This window comes from Vipera berus (genome assembly GCF_964194415.1).
Source record: "Vipera berus genome assembly, chromosome: 1".
NCBI lineage: Eukaryota > Metazoa > Chordata > Lepidosauria > Squamata > Viperidae > Vipera > Vipera berus.
In genome coordinates this window covers 74,001,310-74,022,924 of record NC_138202.1, presented here as the reverse complement: position 1 = coordinate 74,022,924, position 21,615 = coordinate 74,001,310, and the positions used below count along the sequence as shown (strand labels likewise).

At 40.6% G+C, this 21,615-nt stretch overlaps 1 protein-coding gene across 5 annotated transcripts in view; it reads left to right on the top strand.

Annotated features, from left to right (window-relative positions):
- The first annotated feature begins 685 nt into the window (after window positions 1-685).
- The window catches only part of ZFYVE26 (zinc finger FYVE-type containing 26), a 61,374-nt gene continuing 40,444 nt past the window's right edge, over window positions 686-21,615 (top strand). For 2 of the 5 annotated variants that reach the window (XM_081342619.1, XM_081342615.1), the window contains exons 1-12: window positions 686-756; window positions 4,914-5,202; window positions 9,258-9,336; window positions 10,242-10,331; window positions 13,233-13,773; window positions 14,742-14,872; window positions 15,573-15,737; window positions 15,900-15,988; window positions 16,585-16,745; window positions 17,148-17,360; window positions 18,451-19,110; window positions 21,343-21,432. In XM_081342619.1, coding sequence (XP_081198745.1) covers window positions 5,012-5,202; window positions 9,258-9,336; window positions 10,242-10,331; window positions 13,233-13,773; window positions 14,742-14,872; window positions 15,573-15,737; window positions 15,900-15,988; window positions 16,585-16,745; window positions 17,148-17,360; window positions 18,451-19,110; window positions 21,343-21,432 — 2,410 coding nt within the window. In that variant the 5' untranslated portion in view covers window positions 686-756; window positions 4,914-5,011. Of the gene's footprint in view, window positions 757-4,737; window positions 5,203-9,257; window positions 9,337-10,241; window positions 10,332-13,232; window positions 13,774-14,741; window positions 14,873-15,572; window positions 15,738-15,899; window positions 15,989-16,584; window positions 16,746-17,147; window positions 17,361-18,450; window positions 19,111-21,342; window positions 21,433-21,615 lie in introns of those variants that run through there. The other 3 variants (XM_081342618.1, XM_081342617.1, XM_081342616.1) reach the window with 2 other exon arrangements.

Here is a 21,615-nt window from a genome sequence, read left to right as displayed (position 1 = left end):
GTGCGTGACCACACGAACATTCGCGCTGGATCGAAAGACAGTGGGGATCACTGCCTTTGCCTCCACCCCTCAGGACTCAAGAGAAAGCCTTTCTCTGCTTTCCTGCCTTTTTTCCGTAAAAAGAGTCTGAAAGGAAGAAGAAACGTCTGCTGCACACGCGGTGTTAGGAGATCCCTGATGCAGAAATCCGGCCACGACCGCATCGGCCGGGATTCGCGCGTCAAAACTCGGGATAGCCCTCAAGCCGAAGAACCTTTGCGCAGCCGCACTCGCACCCTCCGTGGGACATGACAAAACAGGTAGGAAGACGGGAGACACCGACGAAGGACTAAGCCAGGGGTAGGCAACCTCGGCTCTTTTATGACTCATGGACTTCAACTCCCAGAATTCCTGAGTCTGACTCAGGGAGTTGAAGTCCATGAGTCATAAAAGAGCCGAGGTTGCCTACCCCTGGACTAAGCCATTGTGCCTGGCCGAGGAATTCTGGGAGTTGAAGTCCTCAAGTCACAAAAGGGCCAAGTTGGAAGACCCCTGGAAAAGCGTGAGCTCCTGCTTCGCCTGCCCGTTTGAATGACGGCGCCTGCCCAGACTTGTTGCCCCACGAAGCAATGGCGTATTTCCCTTCCAGTCCGCCCGTGACGTCACTGGCCTGTTAGATCACCTGATAAGTTGTTCAACATGGCTGCGGCCATCACGCTGGATGGCATCGGGAAGGAGGAGTTGCGCAGAAAATAGTAAAACTATTTCTCCCCCCAGGTGAGTCAGGCTGGAGGCGAGAACAGTTACCTCTTTTACAGGGCAGAGATTTGAGGGAACAAGGGAAACCTGAGCAGTCAAACTCCGAGACCGAAGCGGGGACTTTCATATCTGGGAAAGTTTTGCAGAGGCTGCTGTCATCGAAGGAGACGGCGCGTCTATCAGCAAAACCAGACGGGCAGACCTTCCCCTGTTATTGCCTGCGTTTGCTGATGCAGACGGTGGCTTGGTTATGAGGGCGCGGCTTCGAAACGTTTTCGAGGCGGTCAGCCTCCAGTGAGGCATTGCTTAATGTCCAGACTACTGTATAGTATTCCTCATTTGCCTAGGTATAGGATCACCCGATCTGATTGATCTGTGGGAGTCTGGACGACCACTAGATGGTGGCCAAGAGCTGTTGTTGTTAGCTGCGAAGTCGTGTCCGACCCATCGCGACCCTATGGACAACATTCCTCCAGGCCTTCCTGTCCTCTACCATCTTCTGGAGTCCATTTAAGCTCACGCCTACTGCTTCAGTGACTCCATCCAGCCACCTCATTCTCTGTCGTCCCCTTCTTCTATTGCCCTCGATCTTTCCCAGCATTAGGCTTTTCTCCAGTGAGTCCTTCCTTCTCATTAGGTGGCCAAAGTATTTGAGTTTTAGCTTCAGGATCTGGCCTTCTAAAGAGCAGTCAGGATTGATCTCCTCTAGGACTGACCGGTTTGATCGCCTTGCAGTCCAAGGGACTCGCAGGAGTCTTCTCCAGCACCATAGTTCAAAGGCCTCAATTCTTTGGCGCTCAGCCTTTCTTATGGTCCAACTTTCACTGCCATACATTGCAACTGGGAAGACCATAGCCTTGACTATACGCACTTTTGTTGACAGGGTGATGTCTCTGCTTTTTAGTGTGCTGTCTAGATTTGCCATGGCTTTCCTCCCCAGGAGCAAGCGTCTTTTAATTTCTTGGCTACAGTCCCCATCTGCAGTGATCTTGGAGCCCAGGAAAATAAAATCTGTCACTACCTCCATTTCTTCCCCATCTATTTGCCAGGAATTGAGAGGGCCAGATGCCATGATCTTGGTTTTCTTAATGTTAAGTTTCAACCCAAGTTTTGCACTCTCCTTCTTCACCCGCAACAAGAGGCTCTTTAGTTCTTCTTCACTTTCTGCCATTAGAGTGGTATCATCTGCGTATCTTAGGTTGTTGATATTTCTTCCGGCAATCTTAATTCCAACTTTTGATTCATCTAGCCCTGCCTTTCTCATGATGTGCTCTGCATATAAGTTAAATAGGCAGGGCGACAGTATACAGCCTTGCCGGACTCCTTTCCCAATTTTGAACCAATCAGTGGTTCCGTGTCCAGTTCTCACTGTTGCTTCTTGACCCGCATATAGGTTTCTCAAGAGACAAATAAGATGGTCTGGTACTCCCATCTCTTTAAGAACTTGCCACAGTTTGTTATGATCCACACAATCAAAGGCTTTAGCATAGTCAATGAAGCAGAAGTAGATGTTTTTCTGGAACTCCCTAGCTTTCTCCATGATCCAGCGTATGTTGGCAATTTGATCTCTAGTTCCTCTGCCTCTTCGAAATCCTGCCTGTACTTCTGGTAGTTCTCGATCCACATACTGCTGAAGTCTAGCTTGTAGGATTTTAAGCATGACTTTACTAGCATGAGAAATGAGTGCAATGGTGCGATAGTTTGAACATTCTTTGGCACTGCCTTTCTTTGGAATTGGAATGTAAACTGATCTTTTCCAATCCTGTGGCCACTGTTGAGTTTTCCAAATTTGCTGGCAAATTGAGTGTAGCACTTTTACTGCACTGTCTTTTAAGATTTTGAATAGCTCAGCTGGAATACTGTCACCTCCACTAGCTTTGTTGTTGCTCAGCTTTTCTAAGGCCCACTTCACTTCACATTCTAGGATGTCTGGCTCGAGGTCAGTGACCACCTCATTGTGATTATCAGGGACATTAAGCTCATTCTTGTATAGTTCTTCTGTGTAATTTTGCCACCTCTTCTTAATCTCTTCTGCCTCTGTTAGGTCCCTGCCATTTTGGTCCTTTATCATGCCCATTTTTGCATTAAACGTTCCCTTCATCTCTCCAATTTTCTTGAAAAGATCTCTGGTCCTCCCTATTCTATTGTTTTCTTCTATTTCTTTGCACTGTTCATTTAAGAAGGCATTCTTATCTCTTCTAGCTATTCTCTGGAATTCTGCATTCAATTGGGCATATCTATGTTTTTCTCCCTTGCCTTTCGCTTCCCTCCTTTCCTTAGCTATTTGCAAAGCTTCCTCAGACAGCCATTTTGCTTTCTTGCATTTCTTTTTCTTTGGGATGGTTTTGGTTGCTACCTGTTGTACAATGTCGCGAACCTCTGTCCATAGTTCTTCAGGCACTCTGTCTATCAGATCTAATTCCTTAAATCTATTTGTCACCTCTACTGTATATTCAACAGGGATATGATTTAATTCATACCTGAGTGGCCTAGTGCTTTTCCCTACTTTCTTCAGTTTAAGCTTAAACTTTGCAAGGAGAAGCTCATGGTCTGAGCCACAGTCAGCTCCTGGTCTTGTTTTTACTGACTGTATAGAGCTTCTCCATCTTTGGCTGCAGAGCATATAGTCAATCTGATTTCTGTGATGACCGTCTGGTGATGTCCATGTGTAGAGCCGTCTCTTGGGTTGTTGGAAAAGAGTGTTTGCTATGACCATCGTATTCTCTTGACAAAATTCTATCAGCCTGTGCCCTGCTTCATTTTGTACTCCAAGGCCAAACTTGCCTGTTATTCCAGTTATCTTTTGGCTTCCTACTTTAGCATTCCAATCCCCCATGATGATAAGGACATCATTTTTGGGTGTTAGTTCTATAAGGTGCTGTAGGGCTTCATAGAACCGGTCAATTTCATCCTCTTCAGCACTGGTGGTTGGGGCATAGACTTGGACTACTGTGATATTGAATGGTTTGCCTTGGATTCGAACTGAGATCATTCTGTCATTTTGAGGATTGTATCCCAGTATTGCTTTTCCTACTCTTTTATTGACTATGAAGGCTACTCCATTTCTTCTGAGGGATTCTTGCCCGCAGTAGTATACCTGATGGTCATCTGAATTAAATTCACCCATTCCTGTCCATTTTAGTTCGCTGATACCTAAGATGTCGATGTTCAGTCTTGTCATCTCTTGTTTGACCACGTCCAGCTTTCCTTGATTCATGGATCTTACATTCCAGGTTCCTATGGAGAAAAAATCTTTACAGCATCGGACTTTCCTTTCACCACCAGACACATCCACAGCTGAGCGTCCTTTCGGCTTTGGCCCAGTCGCTTCATTCTTTCTGGCGCTACTAGTACTAGCCCTCTGCTCTTCCCCAGTAGCATATTGGACGCCTTCCGACCTGAGGGGCTCATCTTCCAGCGTCATATCGTTTTGCCTTTTGGTACTGTCCATAGGGTTTTCATGGCAAAGATACTGGAGTGGTTTGCCATTTCCTTCTCCAGTGGATCACGTTTTGTCAGAACTCTCGGCTATGACCTGTCCGTCTTGGGTGGCCCTGCACGGCATAGCTCATAGCTTCATTGAATTACGCAAGCCCCTTCGCCACGACAAGGCAGTAATCCATGAAGGGGGGCCAAGAGCTAGAGGAAAACAATTCCTTTGTGAGAGCTCAACAGTCTGCTAGAGTTTAGAGGACTTATTTCAGAGTACCTGTTGAAGAAGTGGAAATCATATGAATTGGATACTTTCAGACCTCAGGAAGGATAGATGCTTGGAAATTTTGATTTAGTGGGAATTTCTAGTTGCTATTTCTCATAGTTGCAAAAATAATATTGTAAACGTTGTTTGTACACCGTTTCCCAGCAGAATTAACGAAGTAGTTCTGCTGATTGAGAGGAGTAGTATGTAAAAAAGAATGGTTTTGCAAAGTGTTATTGATTTGTGGTGCAGATTTTGGCAGAGTCACCTATGGTTTGGAAAGCTGGTAAATAAGTGGGAAATCAGTCAATAAAGAAACTTTTCTCCACCTTCCTGTACCTGAGCTAGAAGGGAGAGAGAGAGAGTGGTGAATTTGGAATTTTAAATCAGAAAACAGTTATGTGGTTTTCTAGCTAGTTAAACTTTTGAGAAAGACTAAAGTTCTTTTTTTCCTTTTTCCAAAATCTTTTCATTTTAGGACATAAGAAACAGCTTTATATATGTGTGTGTGTATATATGAAATATATTTCAAAGTAGGAGCTGATGGATCGAGGTTTTGCCATTTGAAGCAGGAAAATGTATCCATTTGGTAAGGAGGAAGCAGCATCCCTTGAACGACTCTTCTGGTTCTTCTCTGAATGTGTGCAAAGGGGAGACTGGGAACTTGCACGGGCCTGTGTCCCTCAGTTACAGCAGTTGCAGGATGATGGTTCTGAAAAGGTTGAAAAAATCCTTCATGCCCTAATAATCTGCCCTTCCCATTTAAGGTAAGTTATATTCAATCACAAATGGGTGAAAGTAGAGATTTCGTCATTTATAACGTTAAACAATGCAATCCTGTACATGCATATGGGCAAGTAATTCTTAATTGTTTTCAGTATAATTGCCTACCTTGCAGGTAGATTTATAATGTACTACAGCCTGAAATTATTTTTCATGTTCCATGTGGGCCAGCTAAAATTTATTTTGAGTTTAATGTACACATTGTGGTTAAAGGCAGAATGAACAATCTTTCTGATGCTTAGAAGTAATGTGAAATATTTTTCAAGAATCAAACTACAGAGTTTTAAATCTGCTGCTTGTGTTAACATACTGATAATCACAAAATTTGAATACTACTGCATGTTGTTGTTGTTGTTAGCTGCGAAGTCGTGTCCGACCCATCGCGACCCTATGGACAACATTCCTCCAGGCCTTCCTGTCCTCTACCATCTTCTGGAGTCCATTTAAGCTCACGCCTACTGCTTCAGTGACTCCATCCAGCCACCTCATTCTCTGTCGTCCCCTTCTTCTATTGCCCTCGATCTTTCCCAGCATTAGGCTCTTCTCCAGTGAGTCCTTCCTTCTCATTAGGTGGCCAAAGTATTTGAGTTTTAGCTTCAGGATCTGGCCTTCTAAAGAGCAGTCAGGATTGATCTCCTCTAGGACTGACCGGTTTGATCGCCTTGCAGTCCAAGGGACTCGCAGGAGTCTTCTCCAGCACCACAGTTCAAAGGCCTCAATTCTTTGGCGCTCAGCCTTTCTTATGGTCCAACTTTCACTGCCATACATTGCAACTGGGAAGACCATAGCCTTGACTATATGCACTTTTGTTGCCAGGGTGATGTCTCTGCTTTTTAGTGTGCTGTCTAGATTTGCCATGGCTTTCCTCCCCAGGAGCAAGCGTCTTTTAATTTCTTGGCTACAGTCCCCATCTGCAGTGATCTTGGAGCCCAGGAAAATAAAATCTGTCACTACCTCCATTTCTTCCCCATCTATTTGCCAGGAATTGAGAGGGCCAGATGCCATGATCTTGGTTTTCTTAATGTTAAGTTTCAACCCAGGTTTGCACTCTCCTTCTTCACCCGCAACAAGAGGCTCTTTAGTTCTTCACTTTCTGCCATTAGAGTGGTATCATCTGCATATCTTAGGTTGTTGATATTTCTTCCGGCAATCTTAATTCGAACTTTTGATTCATCTAGCTCTGCCTTTCTCATGATGTGCTCTGCATATAAGTTAAATAGGCAGGGCGACAGTATACAGCCTTGCCGGACTCCTTTCCCAATTTTGAACCAATCAGTGGTTCCATGTCCAGTTCTCACTGTTGCTTCTTGACTCGCATATAGGTTTCTCAAGAGACAAATAAGATGGTCTGGTACTCCCATCTCTTTAAGAACTTGCCACAGTTTGTTATGATCCACACAATCAAAGGCTTTAGCATAGTCAATGAAGCAGAAGTAGATGTTTTTCTGGAACTCCCTAGCTTTCCCCATGATCCAGAGTATGTTGGCAATTTGATCTCTAGTTCCTCTGCCTCTTCGAAATCCTGCCTGTACTTCTGGTAGTTCTCGATCCACATACTGCTGGAGTCTAGCTTGTAGAATTTTAAGCATAACTTTACTAGCATGAGAAATGAGTGCAATGGTGCGATAGTTTGAACATTCTTTGGCACTGCCTTTCTTTGGAATTGGAATGTAAACTGATCTTTTCCAATCCTGTGGCCACTGTTGAGTTTTCCAAATTTGCTGGCAAATTGAGTGTAGCACTTTTACTGCACTGTCTTTTAAGATTTTGAATAGCTCAGCTGGAATACTGTCATCTCCACTAGCTTTGTTGTTGCTCAGCTTTTCTAAGGCCCACTTCACTTCACATTCTAGGATGTCTGGCTCGAGGTCAGTGACCAACTCATTGTGATTATCTGGGACGTTAAGCTCATTCTTGTATAGTTCTTCTGTGTAATTTTGCCACCTCTTCTTAATCTCTTCTGCCTCTGTTAGGTCCCTGCCATTTTGGTCCTTTATCAAGCCCATTTTTGCATTAAACGTTCCCTTCATCTCTCCAATTTTCTTGAAAAGTTCTCTGGTCCTCCCTATTCTATTGTTTTTTCTATTTCTTTGCACTGTTCATTTAAGAAGGCATTCTTATCTCTTCTAGCTATTCTCTGGAATTCTGCATTCAATTGGGCATATCTATGTTTTTCTCCCTTGCCTTTCGCTTCCCTCCTTTCCTCAGCTATTTGTAAAGCTTCCTCAGACAGCCATTTTGCTTTCTTGCATTTCTTTTTCTTTGGGATGGTTTTGGTTGCTACCTGTTGTACAATGTTGCGAACCTCTGTCCATAGTTCTTCAGGCACTCTGTCTATCAGATCTAATTCCTTAAATCTATTTGTCACCTCTATTGTATATTCAACAGGGATATGATTTAATTCATACCTGAGTGGCCTAGTGCTTTTCCCTACTTTCTTCAGTTTAAGCTTAAACTTTGCAATGAGAAGCTCATGGTCTGAGCCACAGTCAGCTCCTGGTCTTGTTTTTACTGACTGTATAGAGCTTCTCCAACTTTGGCTGCAGAGCATATAGTCAATCTGATTTCTGTGTTGACCGTCTGGTGATGTCCATGTGTAGAGCCGTTTCTTGGGTTGTTGGAAAAGAGTGTTTGCTATAACCATCGTATTTTCTTGACAAAATTCTATCAGCCTGTGCCCTGCTTCATTTTGTACTCCAAGGCCAAACTTGCCTGTTATTCCAGTTATCTTTTGGCTTCCTACTTTAGCATTCCATTCTCCCATGATGATAAGGACATCATTTTTTGGTGTTAGTTCTATAAGGTGCTGTAGGGCTTCATAGAACCGGTCAATTTCATCCTCTTCAGCACTGGTGGTTGGGGCATAGACTTGGACTACTACTGCTAAGCTTGTAAGCCGCCCTGAGTCTTCGGAGAAGGGCGGGATATAAATGGAATTAAAATAAATAAAAATAAATAAATATTGAATGGTTTGCCTTGGATTCGAACTGAGATCATTCTGTCATTTTGAGGATTGTATCCCAGTATTGCTTTTCCTACTCTTTTATTGACTATGAAGGCTACTCCATTTCTTCTGAGGGATTCTTGCCCGCAGTAGTATACCTGATGGTCATCTGAATTAAATTCACCCATTCCTGTCCATTTTAGTTCGCTGATACCTAAGATGTCGATGTTCAGTCTTGTCATCTCTTGTTTGACCATGTCCAGCTTTCCTTGATTCATGGATCTTACATTCCAGGTTCCTATGGAGAAAAAATCTTTACAGCATCGGACTTTCCTTTCACCACCAGACACATCCACAGCTGAGCGTCCATTCGGCTTTGGCCCAGTCGCTTCATTCTTTCTGGCGCTACTAGTACTAGCCCTCTGCTCTTCCCCAGTAGCATATTGGACGCCTTCCGACCTGAGGGGCTCATCTTCCAGCGTCATATTGTTTTGCCTTTTGGTACTGTCCATAGGGTTTTCATGGCAAAGATACTGGAGTGGGTTGCCATTTCCTTCTCCAGTGGATCACGTTTTGTCAGAACTCTCGGCTATGACCTGTCCGTCTTGGGTGGCCCTGCACGGCATAGCTCATAGCTTCATTGAATTACGCAAGCCCCTTCGCCACGACAAGGCAGTAATCCATGAAGGGGATACTACTGCATGTTAGCAGTTAAATGGTTTATTACATTATTAGAGTATATAAAATTGGTGATCTATTGGAACACGTAGGGAAATCATTTTCCTGTTGGTTACTCTGGAAAAAATGTTTTCCGTTATTCTTGAAATTAAATTGGATCATTTGCTACAGATTATCTAAAAGTGTAGTTATGGCAGATGGAAGAAGTCCACGTGACTGGTGTCATAGAAAGTCACAGGAATGGGGTTACAGTATGTACATATTTAGCTTGAGGTGAAATTTTGAGAATTATAGTTTTCTGGACTGTTGTGTAATTCCTGCTATGGTTGCAGTTTAAACCATGATTAAAAGTATTTTTTTTTAAAAAGTGAACATGTAGTATGTAAATATATTTTTGATTACATATTATGTTTGTAGGAATGAATCAAAGCACAGTCCTCAAAAACTTGCTTGGTTTTGGCTCCTTGTATTGCAGGAATGGCTATCACACAAACAGGTAAAGAAAAACATTTTAGTATGTAGAAAAATACTATGTCTAGTGCAGAGAGAAATTTTGCAGTATTAATGAAATATAGGAATCATCACTGGAGTAATTACAAGAAGTTTTAAGACTTTCAGTTACTCTAAGTAAAATAAGTCAACTAAACTAGTGCTGGTTAGGAAGAGGTTTGGCAAATAATTCTGAACAATGCAAAGGGAAATGGATTGAGATGAAATAGGCATATTGCATTCTTACTTAAATTGCTTCAATAGAATTTTTTTTCTTTTTTAAAAAAAGGTCAAAATAGTTCAGGTATTAAACCCAGAAAACTAAAAAAAATGGGTTGAAAAAAATTCAGCTGCAGTTTAGTGTTGTGGTTAAGGCATCAGGTTAGTAACTGGGAAACCATGAGCCCTCTAATAATGCAATTATTATATCTCACTATACTCCTGTAATGTAATTTTCATAATAGGATATGCCCCTGAATTCTTGCTAAGGTACTCATATTTTTAAATTATCTTTCTCTTGTGCATTGAAAATCAATCTAACCTGTAATTCCTGACTGTAAAGCTGCCATTACAGATTCACTTCTTGGCTTAATGAGAAATTTAGCAGTTGTAGTAAGTTAATTAAATAATCTGGGAGTAGCAAAAATAATTTCCCCTAACAACTGCGTATGCATAGCTAAAATAAGTGGAATCCTTGAATCTGAGCCAAACGTGGGTTCACACATACCAGTAAATAGCTGAGGGAGCAATAGCAAATAAAACTGCAGTCCATTTGGGGAAATATCACAGTAAATGGGTATTGATAGGTGTTGTTAAGCACCTGAAAGTATATATCACAAAGTATGTAGCAATTCTTATTTGTACTTGCTATTTTTTTCTTACATTTTCTTATCTGTTCTTTAATAATTCTAGAAAGCTGTCCCAGTAGCTCTCCAAAGAGAAACTGAATTCTTGCTTCTCCTAGAAGAACTGGAAAAGGATGTCCCATTTGTTGTTCTAAAGGTGTGGTTCCTTATTAAGGATAACAGGTTGCTTCCAGTGCAGACATGTCTGAACACAGTATTTATTGCATATAGGTTGAATGTGAAGTCAGAATGCTAATATAAGAAAATGAACCTTGCTGGATAGACAAGAGTGCTAATTCATTCATTGTTATACTTGTAAATGACCAACCAAGGAAGCTTTCTACTGTAGAATATGAGGATATCAGGATCCTCCCATACAACAACAACAACTTTATTGATTAGCCCTTGGGCCATATCAAAGTGCAAAGTTCCAGCAACAAACCGTTACCAAAACTTGATAAAAGCAATCCAAAATGGAATTTGATAAAATACAATTTAAAATGGAATTAAAATAAAATACAATTTAAGATGAAATAGTAATAAAATACAAATTTAAGATATAAAGTATGATAACATATTTCGGAGTCGCCCTTGCAATCTTCCCCAATCAGTCCCACATATGCAGATCTTAACTGGATCATTTTGTTTAAATACTGTGCTACGTTAAATGTTATTTTCAAGTTCTGACCGGACATAAGATAAGTTATTTTGATATAGGGATCCCAATGGGTCATCCGTTTGGTATATAGACCAAGATACCTGTCTCTCACCCTCTTATACAGACAACAGTCAAATAGGATGTGAGCCAGGTCCTCTACCTCTGCCGCTCCGCAAATGCAGAGACGCTCATTGTACGGTATAGCATTAAATCTCCCATATCTGACCATTGTGTCAAGCTGTTCGAATCTCGCTCTCGTAAATATCTCCCTAAGATGTTTTGGGAGTTGTATCCTCCCATACATTTCTTTGAGGATCCATTGTTGAGAAACACAATGCCTCCGATGCAGGAAGAAATTATTGCCACCACGCATATCACCAGCAACTGATAATTCCCTAGATTTATCTCAATGTTTTGAACTGTTAGATAACATTATATCATGTGGTAGTGACTCCTAGACCTTGATTGCACAGTGTCAGTAAGTAGTTTCTTTGATCTGTTATGAATCTACCACATTCCAGTTCAATCACAGTTCTAGTTAGTATTTTGAGAGAGGAAAGGAAATGTCTTTCTTTCCATATTTTTGCTGTTGCATGTAACATTACACGTCCAACGATAACCTATTAAACATCTTTATATATGTCATATGCATTCCAAATATAAGACTTTTCCATAGGGAAGTTGTTTTAGCCTTTTGAGCACTTTGATTGCCTTTTCCATATATTTACTTTTAGTAGTTTTCCTTTCAAAGTGCAGTGATTGCAGTTTCCAAATGCTGCTGCACAATGGAATTGTATAAAGACATCATTATATCGGCAGTTCTATGTTTTTGTTCTTTTTCTAATAATCCTCAACATAACATTTGTCTTTTTCAACAGCAGTTCTATGCCAAAGTTTTAATTTGAAAGATCAGTCAACACCAGCTCACACCTCCACTGTTATATACGCAAAATCAGAAGTTTTGTTCAGTTTCAGCAAGTGCTGAATATAATATTAGTCTTATTAGTGTGCATGAAGGCTACATGAGATAGGCCGTGAAATAACTGCTTTTACAATCAGGATTTAGTGGCCTGATTATTGACTGGTTACTTAGATCATTAAGAGAGGCCTTTTTGAATAGCCTCTCGCAGTCAGAAGATTACATCCTTGGATTTTTTTTCTGTGTCCTTTCCAGATTATAGAATACTCTCTCCAGGGAAATGTTTTGACGACCACTGTTCTTATACTCAGGAAAATAGCAAACCCTACCTTTTTTATTAAGTATTTAACTGAATTATTTTAGTATGACTAATTTGTAATTGTACCTCTGATTTTAATGGTTTTTTTATTTTTTTATGAATCATTTGTATTTTTAATTAATGCAAGCCAGCTTAAACTTTGTGTAGACAGAAAAATGAGATTAAAATTAATAAATAATAGGAATAAATAGGTGCAGAGGTGACAGCTTCTAGAATGTGTGAATCAGGAACGGATATTCCCTAAATGTGGAATTCGGCTCCTTTCACCTTTGGTTTCACTGAGTTTTCATAGCAGATAATGCAAAAAACAAATGATACATCTCTCTCAATGCAACACTTAGATGTCCTCATTGTAAGTATGTTTTCCCTTTCAAGTTACATGCTTCAGCCAAGCTGGAATGTCATATAGCTACTTAATTACTTGTTAAGATTTACATCCTGCCTTTCCTTGTGATTCAGTTTTTTTTCCTCATAACAACACTATAAGGTAAATTGATCTGTGGGAATGTGACAAGCCTGAACTAGATGAGTGGCTATGGCTGAGGGAAAAAGCCAGTTTTGTGTAGTGATTAAGGCATCAGACTACAAACCAGCAAACTGAATTCTAGTCCTACTTTAGGCACTAAGCCTGCTAGCTTACCTTGGACCAGACCCTCTCTCTTAGCCCTAGGAAGAAGGCAATAGCAAGCCACTCCCTAGAACATATGTTAAGAAAACTTGTCCAGGCAGTCACCATAAATCAACACTCACCTGAAGGCACATTATTAACATCATCATGGATGAGGGTAGACCTGAGACTGCTGAGCTTGCAGAAAGTTGAAGACTAGGAAGTCTTAAGAATAAGGCAGTCTTCATTATGTGGATCTTCTTAATCATCCCTCCCCCACTGCGATCCTTCTTATGCTGCAAAACTATTAGGATTGTACAAAATGGGAACTAATACTTCAGTCTGGTCCAGCGATGACAGTGACGCCACTTCCTTCTGGGTGCTTGTTTGATACCCAATTATTTATCCCTACATCTAATAGTTACATGACAAGGGCTTTTTCTTGTTTCTACTGAGCAAATGCATTTGACCATTAACGTTTATTTGATATATTTTTCATATCTAATATATTTATGGAAGAGAATGTTCTTAGCTAGCTATTTTTTCCCCCTTTAGGAACTTTATGAAGCATTTGAAGACAACCATTTGTTGCATAGGAAACAAAGAGATGGATCAGTACAGAAATTTGGTGCGGAGGTGATGTCTGCTCTTCAAAAAATGCTATTGCAGGCTCCCCGGAAATTGCAAGCCATATTGGAACTTCTTCAGCGTGATCCTGTGGAATGTAGTTCTTCAGTAATACAAAGTGGCTTGCCACAGAGTGTTTTTGTTGGCTTTCTTTGGGATTCACTCAGATGTTTGAAACGTCTTCAGCTAAATCCAGAATTACTGGAGAGAGAGGGGAATAAAGTTGCAGATGAAATCTATAACGCCCTGAGTATGTTGAATTTGAAGGTGGACAATCAGACGAGAGAGCTGAGGCTCCTCTGCAGAGAACTTCTGGATGCCTGTTGGGTTGAGAAGAGCCCTCTTAGAGAGGAGAGACTACTCAGCTGCATGTTACGAAAAGACAGCCATGCCTTGCTTAGTCTCTTTGGCAGTGTATTTATTGAGAAGATGAAAGAGAAACTGTTGAGTCAAAAGTCACCAGGCAAAGGTTGGTTTGGTTGTATGGTCTGAGTTCTAACTGCACATTGTGGCCAAGGGGCATCATCCAGCCCTCGCCAGGATTCTGTGTGGTCCCCACTCCTCTAGATCATCTGAAGTGATGCTGAAAGACTGAAGATTCTGCAGCAGTTATTGGAACATTAGAGGCCACCATTCACTGAGCAGGTGGAGGGCTGCATGACAGGAAGGGTTTGATGATGTCACAGGAAAATCTGGAGCTTTTCACCTATTTTTGGGAGGGGGAGGGGTGGAATTAAAGATAGAATAGACAGGAAGTCATTTCATTTTTCTATGCTATTCCCCTCCCGCCCAAAAAAACCCCACTCAAAATCGTGTCTCTTAAGTTTGGGGGCAAAATAGCTGAATTTGTATAACACAACTTTGAACTGGTTTGAGATTGTTTTAGATTAGAAATTGATGCACTCTACTCCAAGAATTTATTCACATCCATTCTTATTTTAGTAAGAACCCCCCCTCCCAAAAAATTTGCAATAATAAAAATTGGCCGTTTTGCTCCTGAATTTCAAGGGTGTGCTGAGGGGAATTTTATGGAATCTGTGGGTGTCTATACCTGATAGAATAATTTGAAGGGGACTAAACTCTGGTCATTAGGCTGACTAAGAAGGGCATATCATTTAGATCAGCTGAATAAACCAGTTGCCGATCTAACAAAGCATAATGCATAAGGATGGTTTCAGCCATTTATTCATAGTTAAAACTTACATGTGGAATAAGCCACAGATCTTTAATATCTTTGTCACTAGCATAGTTGATTAACAATACAGAACTGAACGTAGTATGAAAAGAACAGCTGCTCTTCTTATCCCTGCCTCTTGTGTAGTATCTTATGCCATGGTAAGCACCAGGGCTTTAAAAAAGAATTCCTTTCACTGCTAGTATAAGTCTCTGTATCTTGGCTATATGTGAAACTAATTATTATACTTCTGAATATTTCAGGTACACCTGAACATCCGGATGCTGAACGGGCAGTGATGGCATTGTTCTTGGATCATGAGCAGGCTTATTCTTGGAAAGCTGCTTATTTCTACTATCTCAGCAGCCACAAGCACTTTTTGGAACAAATTCTGGTAAATTCATAATGAAATGTAAGAAATGTCAAATATGTTAATTGTGTAAATAGTACTATTTCAGAACTAAACCTGGCTCAAGATATTTTCCTGCCAGAAACAAAAAGCAAGATGGTGCACTTAATTCTACTTTTAGGAACCAGTGGAACTCATCCTTTTTTAAGACTAGAAATGAGTCAGCGTCCTCCCATGTTCGCTGTTTGGCATGGTCCAGACTGGAAAAAGAACAGTCCGGAGTTCTCTGCCATAAATTATTCCAGAACGGATAAATCTTGCACAGCCCTAAGGTGGCTACTCATGGACTCTGCTCCATACAAGTAGATACATGGGGTTTTTCCCATAATCTCCTGTACTCCTGTAGTCGTTTCAAAACTGCTCTAGAGTATGCTTTCTCTGGATTATATTCATTCAGAATATTACAGTGTTTTCCACGAGACTCATCTTTAGATCTTCCATTATTATCCATCAATGGAAAAATAACATGAAGTTCTCTCCAACCTCTCCATTTTTTATGTTCTCATGCACATTCTTGCAGGTAACACCAATGTATACATTATGAATAAAAGAGCTCAATTGTATATCAGAATGTATGAATTTAATTTTTATCAGCAGGAATTTTCTGGCATATTAGACCTATACTTTCACCTTACAGCTACACTTCCAGCAGAATAAAGAAATCATTTCTCCCCCCCCCCCATAGATTACAGCATTAACTTTACTGAAAAGGGAAGACTTCTCAAGCCTCAGCAGATTACTGAAACAGGAATTCAGCTACCTCAGCCGCCTCCTGATATTGCTTGGTTGGACTCAGTGTGGCAGCTTAGAATCGGCAAAGATGCTGCTGCAGACCCTACACAAATCTCAGGCAAGTCAGACATTCCTGCCCATGGGAGGGAAGCACCCTTTGATCTTTTGACCCTAGTTTGTTTCTCAAAAGAGAAGTCGAGAGAGCGGGCTCATTTACTTGTTTTTGAAGCAAGGGCTAAAGATGATGCTTTCCCCCCCATCCCCCCTTTGTTTTTAACAGGGTTTCTACAATGACTCTGTATTAAAAGACTTCTGTGATGGGTTGTGTGCCCAGGTGGAGGTTCTTGAGTGGTGCATACAGCAGAACAGGTAACACAGCATGAGAACATTTGACTTAATTTTTTTTGGTGAAAGGTCTCTCTCCCCCTCCCAGTTAAACCTATTTGTGTTGAAATATATAATGTGCGTGCTTGGCCTCTGGCTGTAGCTGTGAATGGAAAGGGTTGGTAGCTGTCTCTGGGTATGGTTGCAACCTTTACAATTCTCATCTATATTTTTTACTAGTGTGTGTGTGTGTGTGTGTGCGTTTGTGTGTGTGTGCGTTTGTGTGTGTGTGTGTGTGTATAAAATCTTCGAACACTGGGATGGATAAAAACAGCCGTTTATTGTTAAAAAAACCCATAAAGAACAATAAAAGCAACCGTTTAAAACATATCTACCTAATCTAAGCTTTCACTGGTCCTCTGCCAGCGTCATCAGAGAAAGCATCTGTCTGTCTTTGTCACTAAATTTATTTGCATTCTACTTGTTGCTTAAATTGTTGTTTGATACTAAGGGCTAAAAAAAATACTATGCAGACTAACTTAAATCAACTCTGGGAATGTTGTGTATCTTTATCTAGAAAAAAACCCAGAGGTGAAACCAGCATTTGCTGATATGCAAATTATGTTTACTTTCTTTTTCAGTAATTGCATCCCGGAGAAGGTTCTTCTGCAGCACCTTCACAGTTTGGAGTGCCATTCTTCCCTCTACCTTCTGTACCAACTTACAGACCTCTTGGCCTTGAGTGAGGAAGCAGTAATTGAGCTTTTCCAGAAAACTCCAGCTAAGTACAGAGAAGTTCAAGGTAACATATATAATTGTAAATTGTAATGCAGTTGGCCTAAATTTCTTCTTTATTGCCTAAATCTTTAGTCCTGCTTCCCTTGTTTTAATGTTGTATTGCTCATCTTGACCTTGCTATGGCTCTTTTGAGACCTTCTTGAATTTGGAAACTGCCAGGAAACACTAGCTTTGGCTGGTGAGGGATGGTGGAAGATGAAACGTGGACTTTCCCACTTTGAGATCAATACCATTTCTCCTGTTTCATGGAAGAAAACCAAAGGAATCTCTGGTCTTGGAGATGGAGGACCAATGGCTGTAGGATTTTGTCTTAAAACGATTAACTTATTAGTGATCAGCTGTTGAGTCTTAAAAATCATGCATGCCGACATTAACTAATGGCTAATTTTTATGTGTTCTCTTTTAGATTCAGCAGTGATGCCAGATGTTCGCCTTTTGAGTCAACAACACAATCTTACTCTTTACCAGGCATTTTGTGCCATGAAGTATGCCACCTATGCATTGTGTGTCAAAGCACACAGAGGTTCAAATTGCAGAGACTGTGCAAACTACTTTGTCACTGAGCTCCCCAATGAACCTCTGGAGCGGAATGAATTTCCCAGTCAACCTCTCTATCCAGGTCTTGTAGAACCTGTAACTAAATTTTGTGCTGCTTTTTATTCACTCTGCCGTTAGTGCTTTTTGAAGTGAACTTTTTTGTTTTGAATGGCTTTGTTCAGAATTTGATTCAGTGAGAACTCAGGCGCAGTCATTGCAAATGTTATCTACGGTATTGTTCTAGTGTCGCAGCACATTTTGATGATAATATTGGATAGCAATAGCACATAGACTTATATAGCACTTCATAGTGCTTTACAGCCCTCTCCGAGCGGTTTATAGTGTCAGCATATTGCCTCTAACAAGCTGGGTCCTCATTTTACCGACCTTGGAAGGATGGAAGGCTGAGTCAACCTTGAGCTGCTCAGAATCGAACTCCTGGCAGTGAAGAGTGAGCCTGCAATATTTCATTCTAACCAGTGTGCCGCCACCACAGCTCCCTTGTACACGGATATTGCTTTCCTTTATTCAACTGACGTATTGGTGGGGTGTGCAAAGTTTTAGGGAACGGCTCTAGCTTATAGAATTAGAGGATAACCACATTCTGCATCATGGGCTCTCCTGCCTTGTGGCGTTCTCTATTTGGGTGATACTATTTAGCCCAACTTTCCCCAACCTGATGCACACTAAGTGTGTTCAAATGGCAAATTGTAGATTCCCAATCTTTAATCGATTATAAATCTCTATTTTAAAAAAAATATGGGCATTTCTATAAAAAGGTCCAACATTAAGTACTTAAAGTTTAGAAGAGACCTCTGCTTTGCAGAAAATAAAGTTTATAAGTACAGTAGAAGAATCAGACACTTAGGGCTGAGATTCCCCTGAATTTTAGAATATTCTCCATTATATGGAGCTCAGTTTCTCCCTCTACCGCTATGGCCCAGCTCTCAGCCTTGGGATGACTATCTCCGCTTCCAGGATCCCCAGGCTGTAGAATTTCTCTTATACAAGATGGAAGTGAAGAAATGGGTGTAATGTTTGTTAATCACAGAGAAGTACATTATGGGAAAGTCAACCAAATTTATTTTTTAACGACATTTCAGCTATTCTCAAACAGTTATTGATTGGAGAAAAATTCTGAATCTGTTCACGTAATTGTTTTGCCTTCACAGAAACAGATTATGCGAGTCTCTTTCCTCACTATCTCTCCAAGTGTCAGAATTATTTAAGAAGCATACCTGCTCCTCTAAGGTTGGAACTCCTAGAAAATATATTCTCTTTGCTCTTCGTTTCTTCGAATGATCTCTATGGTGATTGTCTACAAGAAGATAATGCAGAAGATGCTGGCTTCAGGAAAAAAAGCCATTTGGGCAAGAGAGCAGAGCGTTGTACTAGCCAAGATTCATCCACCTCACCAAGTCCTCAGCACTCTGTCAGTCCTGAAATGAAAGCCCATGTGCCCACTTGCTCTGCACACCAGGAGTACAAAAGCAGCCAAACGTTGCTCAATTTGGAATCAAAAAACAGAAATTGTGATTCCTTTGGGCTGAGCTATTTGGATTTGAAACACTTCACTAGTAATATCTCTGGATTTCTGGTAGATGAGGAAGCATTGGAAATATTCCTCAAAATGCTCATGGAGCATTTGAAAGAAATTGAGGATTCTTTTGTGTGGGATTCAAGACACATCCCTACGTTGGAACTGGCTCTGCTAGATAGCTTGAATTTATCTGTAAATAGGGAGAGCTTTAACATCCGTGTGCAGCAGTTCTCCAAGTATCTTTCTGAAGCTCAGTGGCGGCACAGAATAGTGCTCAGCAACAAAAACAAAGGTAAGAATTATTAAGAGATTTCACTCTTTAAACCAGACATGTCAAACACAAGGCCCGGGGGCCGGATCCGGCCCTCAAAGTGGTTTCATGTGGCCCGTGAAGTCATCCTGGAAACAGTGAGGGAACAGCCCCCACTGCCTTGGCCCTGGCCCAGAGACCCTCCTTCTGCCAGAGACCCTCAGATCTGTCCCACTCCTGCCCAGGCACCCATAGGCACCCTTGATGCGAATGATGTAGAGCTGGCCATGCCCACCCAGTAGGCCATACGCACTTTAGCCATGCCCACCCAGTAGGCCACGCCCACCCTGGCCATACCCACCCGGCCCCCTGAGGGCAACTGCAATGCTGATGCGGCCCTCAATGAAATTGAGTTTGACACCCCTGCTTTAAACTATCAAAAAAGGACAGGTGCTTCTATTGGTGACAGCTTAAAAAGAAGTAATTTGATATCCTACTGTGGAAAAGGTCAAGAAATAGATGTATGTACAGGTGAACCTACAAAATATAATTGCTTTGGAAAAGGAACAGGGAGAAGATACAACAGTGTGACGTATTTCTATTTTATTACAAAAGGTTATCTCTCCTATCTGGGCCTCTAAACATAGTGTATGATGTACCCCAAGTATTGGGGCTGATGTGTTACAATAGTTCATTTTGTCTTCCCCAAGCACCCCTGAGAGAAATATATTTGAATGTGACAAAGTTTTAGGGATGCATTCCTTGGTGCAAGCCTGATTATGATGAGCTTTGATTCTTCCGGCTAAGATGAATCACACGATGCAGCCATATTTCTGCCTTAAACAAAGAAGCTGTAAGGAAAGTTACCCAAATAGAGATAGAGCAGAAGTCTCAGTATTTGCAACTCTCTTGATCTAAAGGACTTGTTCTGGAGGCTTGTGACTGAAGGTATTATTTTATATTCCTCTGTTTTAGTAATCATTTCTCAATTTCAAGCATCCTTCCTTTTCCTTTTCCTAGCTTATTTGCCATGCATTCCCACTGGTTTCTTTCACAATATCCTTTCAGAAATATATGGCACTGTTTAAGGTAATTTTATTAAGAATTCTAATTGCATCAATAACAACTAATACAAGCAAAAAAGAACAGAACAGAAAGAAAAAAGAAGGTACAGAAAACGAAGAAAAAAAGAAAAAAATTGAGAAATTGAAGAACAAGAAAAAATAAGAATATAGTAAAGAAAAAGAAAAAATATATAACATGATTTTCCACGTTCATCCCAAGTATGAACAATTTTAGTAACTTATCACATGTTCCTAAAATAGGAGAAATCATTTCTTTTTCTCACATTCCATCTCTTATCTATAAACAAATCCATAAAACGTTATCATTTCACCCTTCATGTCAACAAAAGTCCATTAAGAGCTACCAGAGGTAACAGCATATCTATCTTAGCCTTGATCAAATAAATCAATTTTACATTCCTTCCTTCTATTTCTAGAAAACTAGATCTTTAGTCCTTTCAAATAATGTCATAAAACCTGGGTTCTTTTCGTTTTTTCTTTTCTTTGTCCCTTCTCAGAAAATGCTTTAAAACTTGTAACAAGCCTCTTGTAATCCCAGCATAGGAAAATTATCCAGGTCACTCTCTTTGTTCTATGTAGATCCCTTTTAATTATTAAGATATTAGCCTGCTTTTTTATGACCAATGTAACATCTTTTTTCCATGCCATTCTTATAGCCCATCATTTTTAAATCTGTTTTCAATTTAGTCTCAATCTTGTCAGGTACAACTTGTTCCTCTTCCATATCATTTTTTAGATAGAATCTGTCTATAGAAACAGACGACTCTAAACCAGCCAGACACCCCTATGTTGTCCTCTTAAAAAGCAACTGCCAGGAGCACTTGTGGGCAAACTCAAGTCCTTTCTTTGTCCAGAAAGAATTTATTGAAGAACCAGTTTACTTACCAGCTGTCTTTGGCTCTGCTTTTCATGGAGCCATCTTCAATTTGCTATTTCTTCCCTGAAAGTCCCCAGAAACATATGGAATTCTGAAAAACAAATCTAATTTGCCCTCAAAAATGAAATGGGGAGTTTGCGTAGTGTAGTTTAACTTTGAACAACTTCATTCCCTAACCTTAACCTTGGTGTAAAAGGATATTATAGACATTAAACTTATGATAGCATGTTTATACCTTTTTTTGTTTTGCTTTCATCTAACATATTTGTGATAAAGTGACAATTATACCACAACTTAATGGTGTTTTTGCAGGTAGTCATCGTGGTCCAACTAGAATAAACTATAATTTAACCAAAGCATCCTTCTTGAAAAAGGATACTCAGTCTCAAAGACAAAAGCCAGGTAAAGTGGTAGAAATAGCTAAGAGTCTTATATTACTTGTCACAGATGTATTGCTGCTTCTAGTCAGAACCTCACGGTTCTATGAGATTCTGATCACTTATCTATTCTATATCTCTGTAGTGAATGAAGATGGCCTTGGAGGACAGAGGGAAGACCCGCTACCAATGCCATGATCAGATAAAT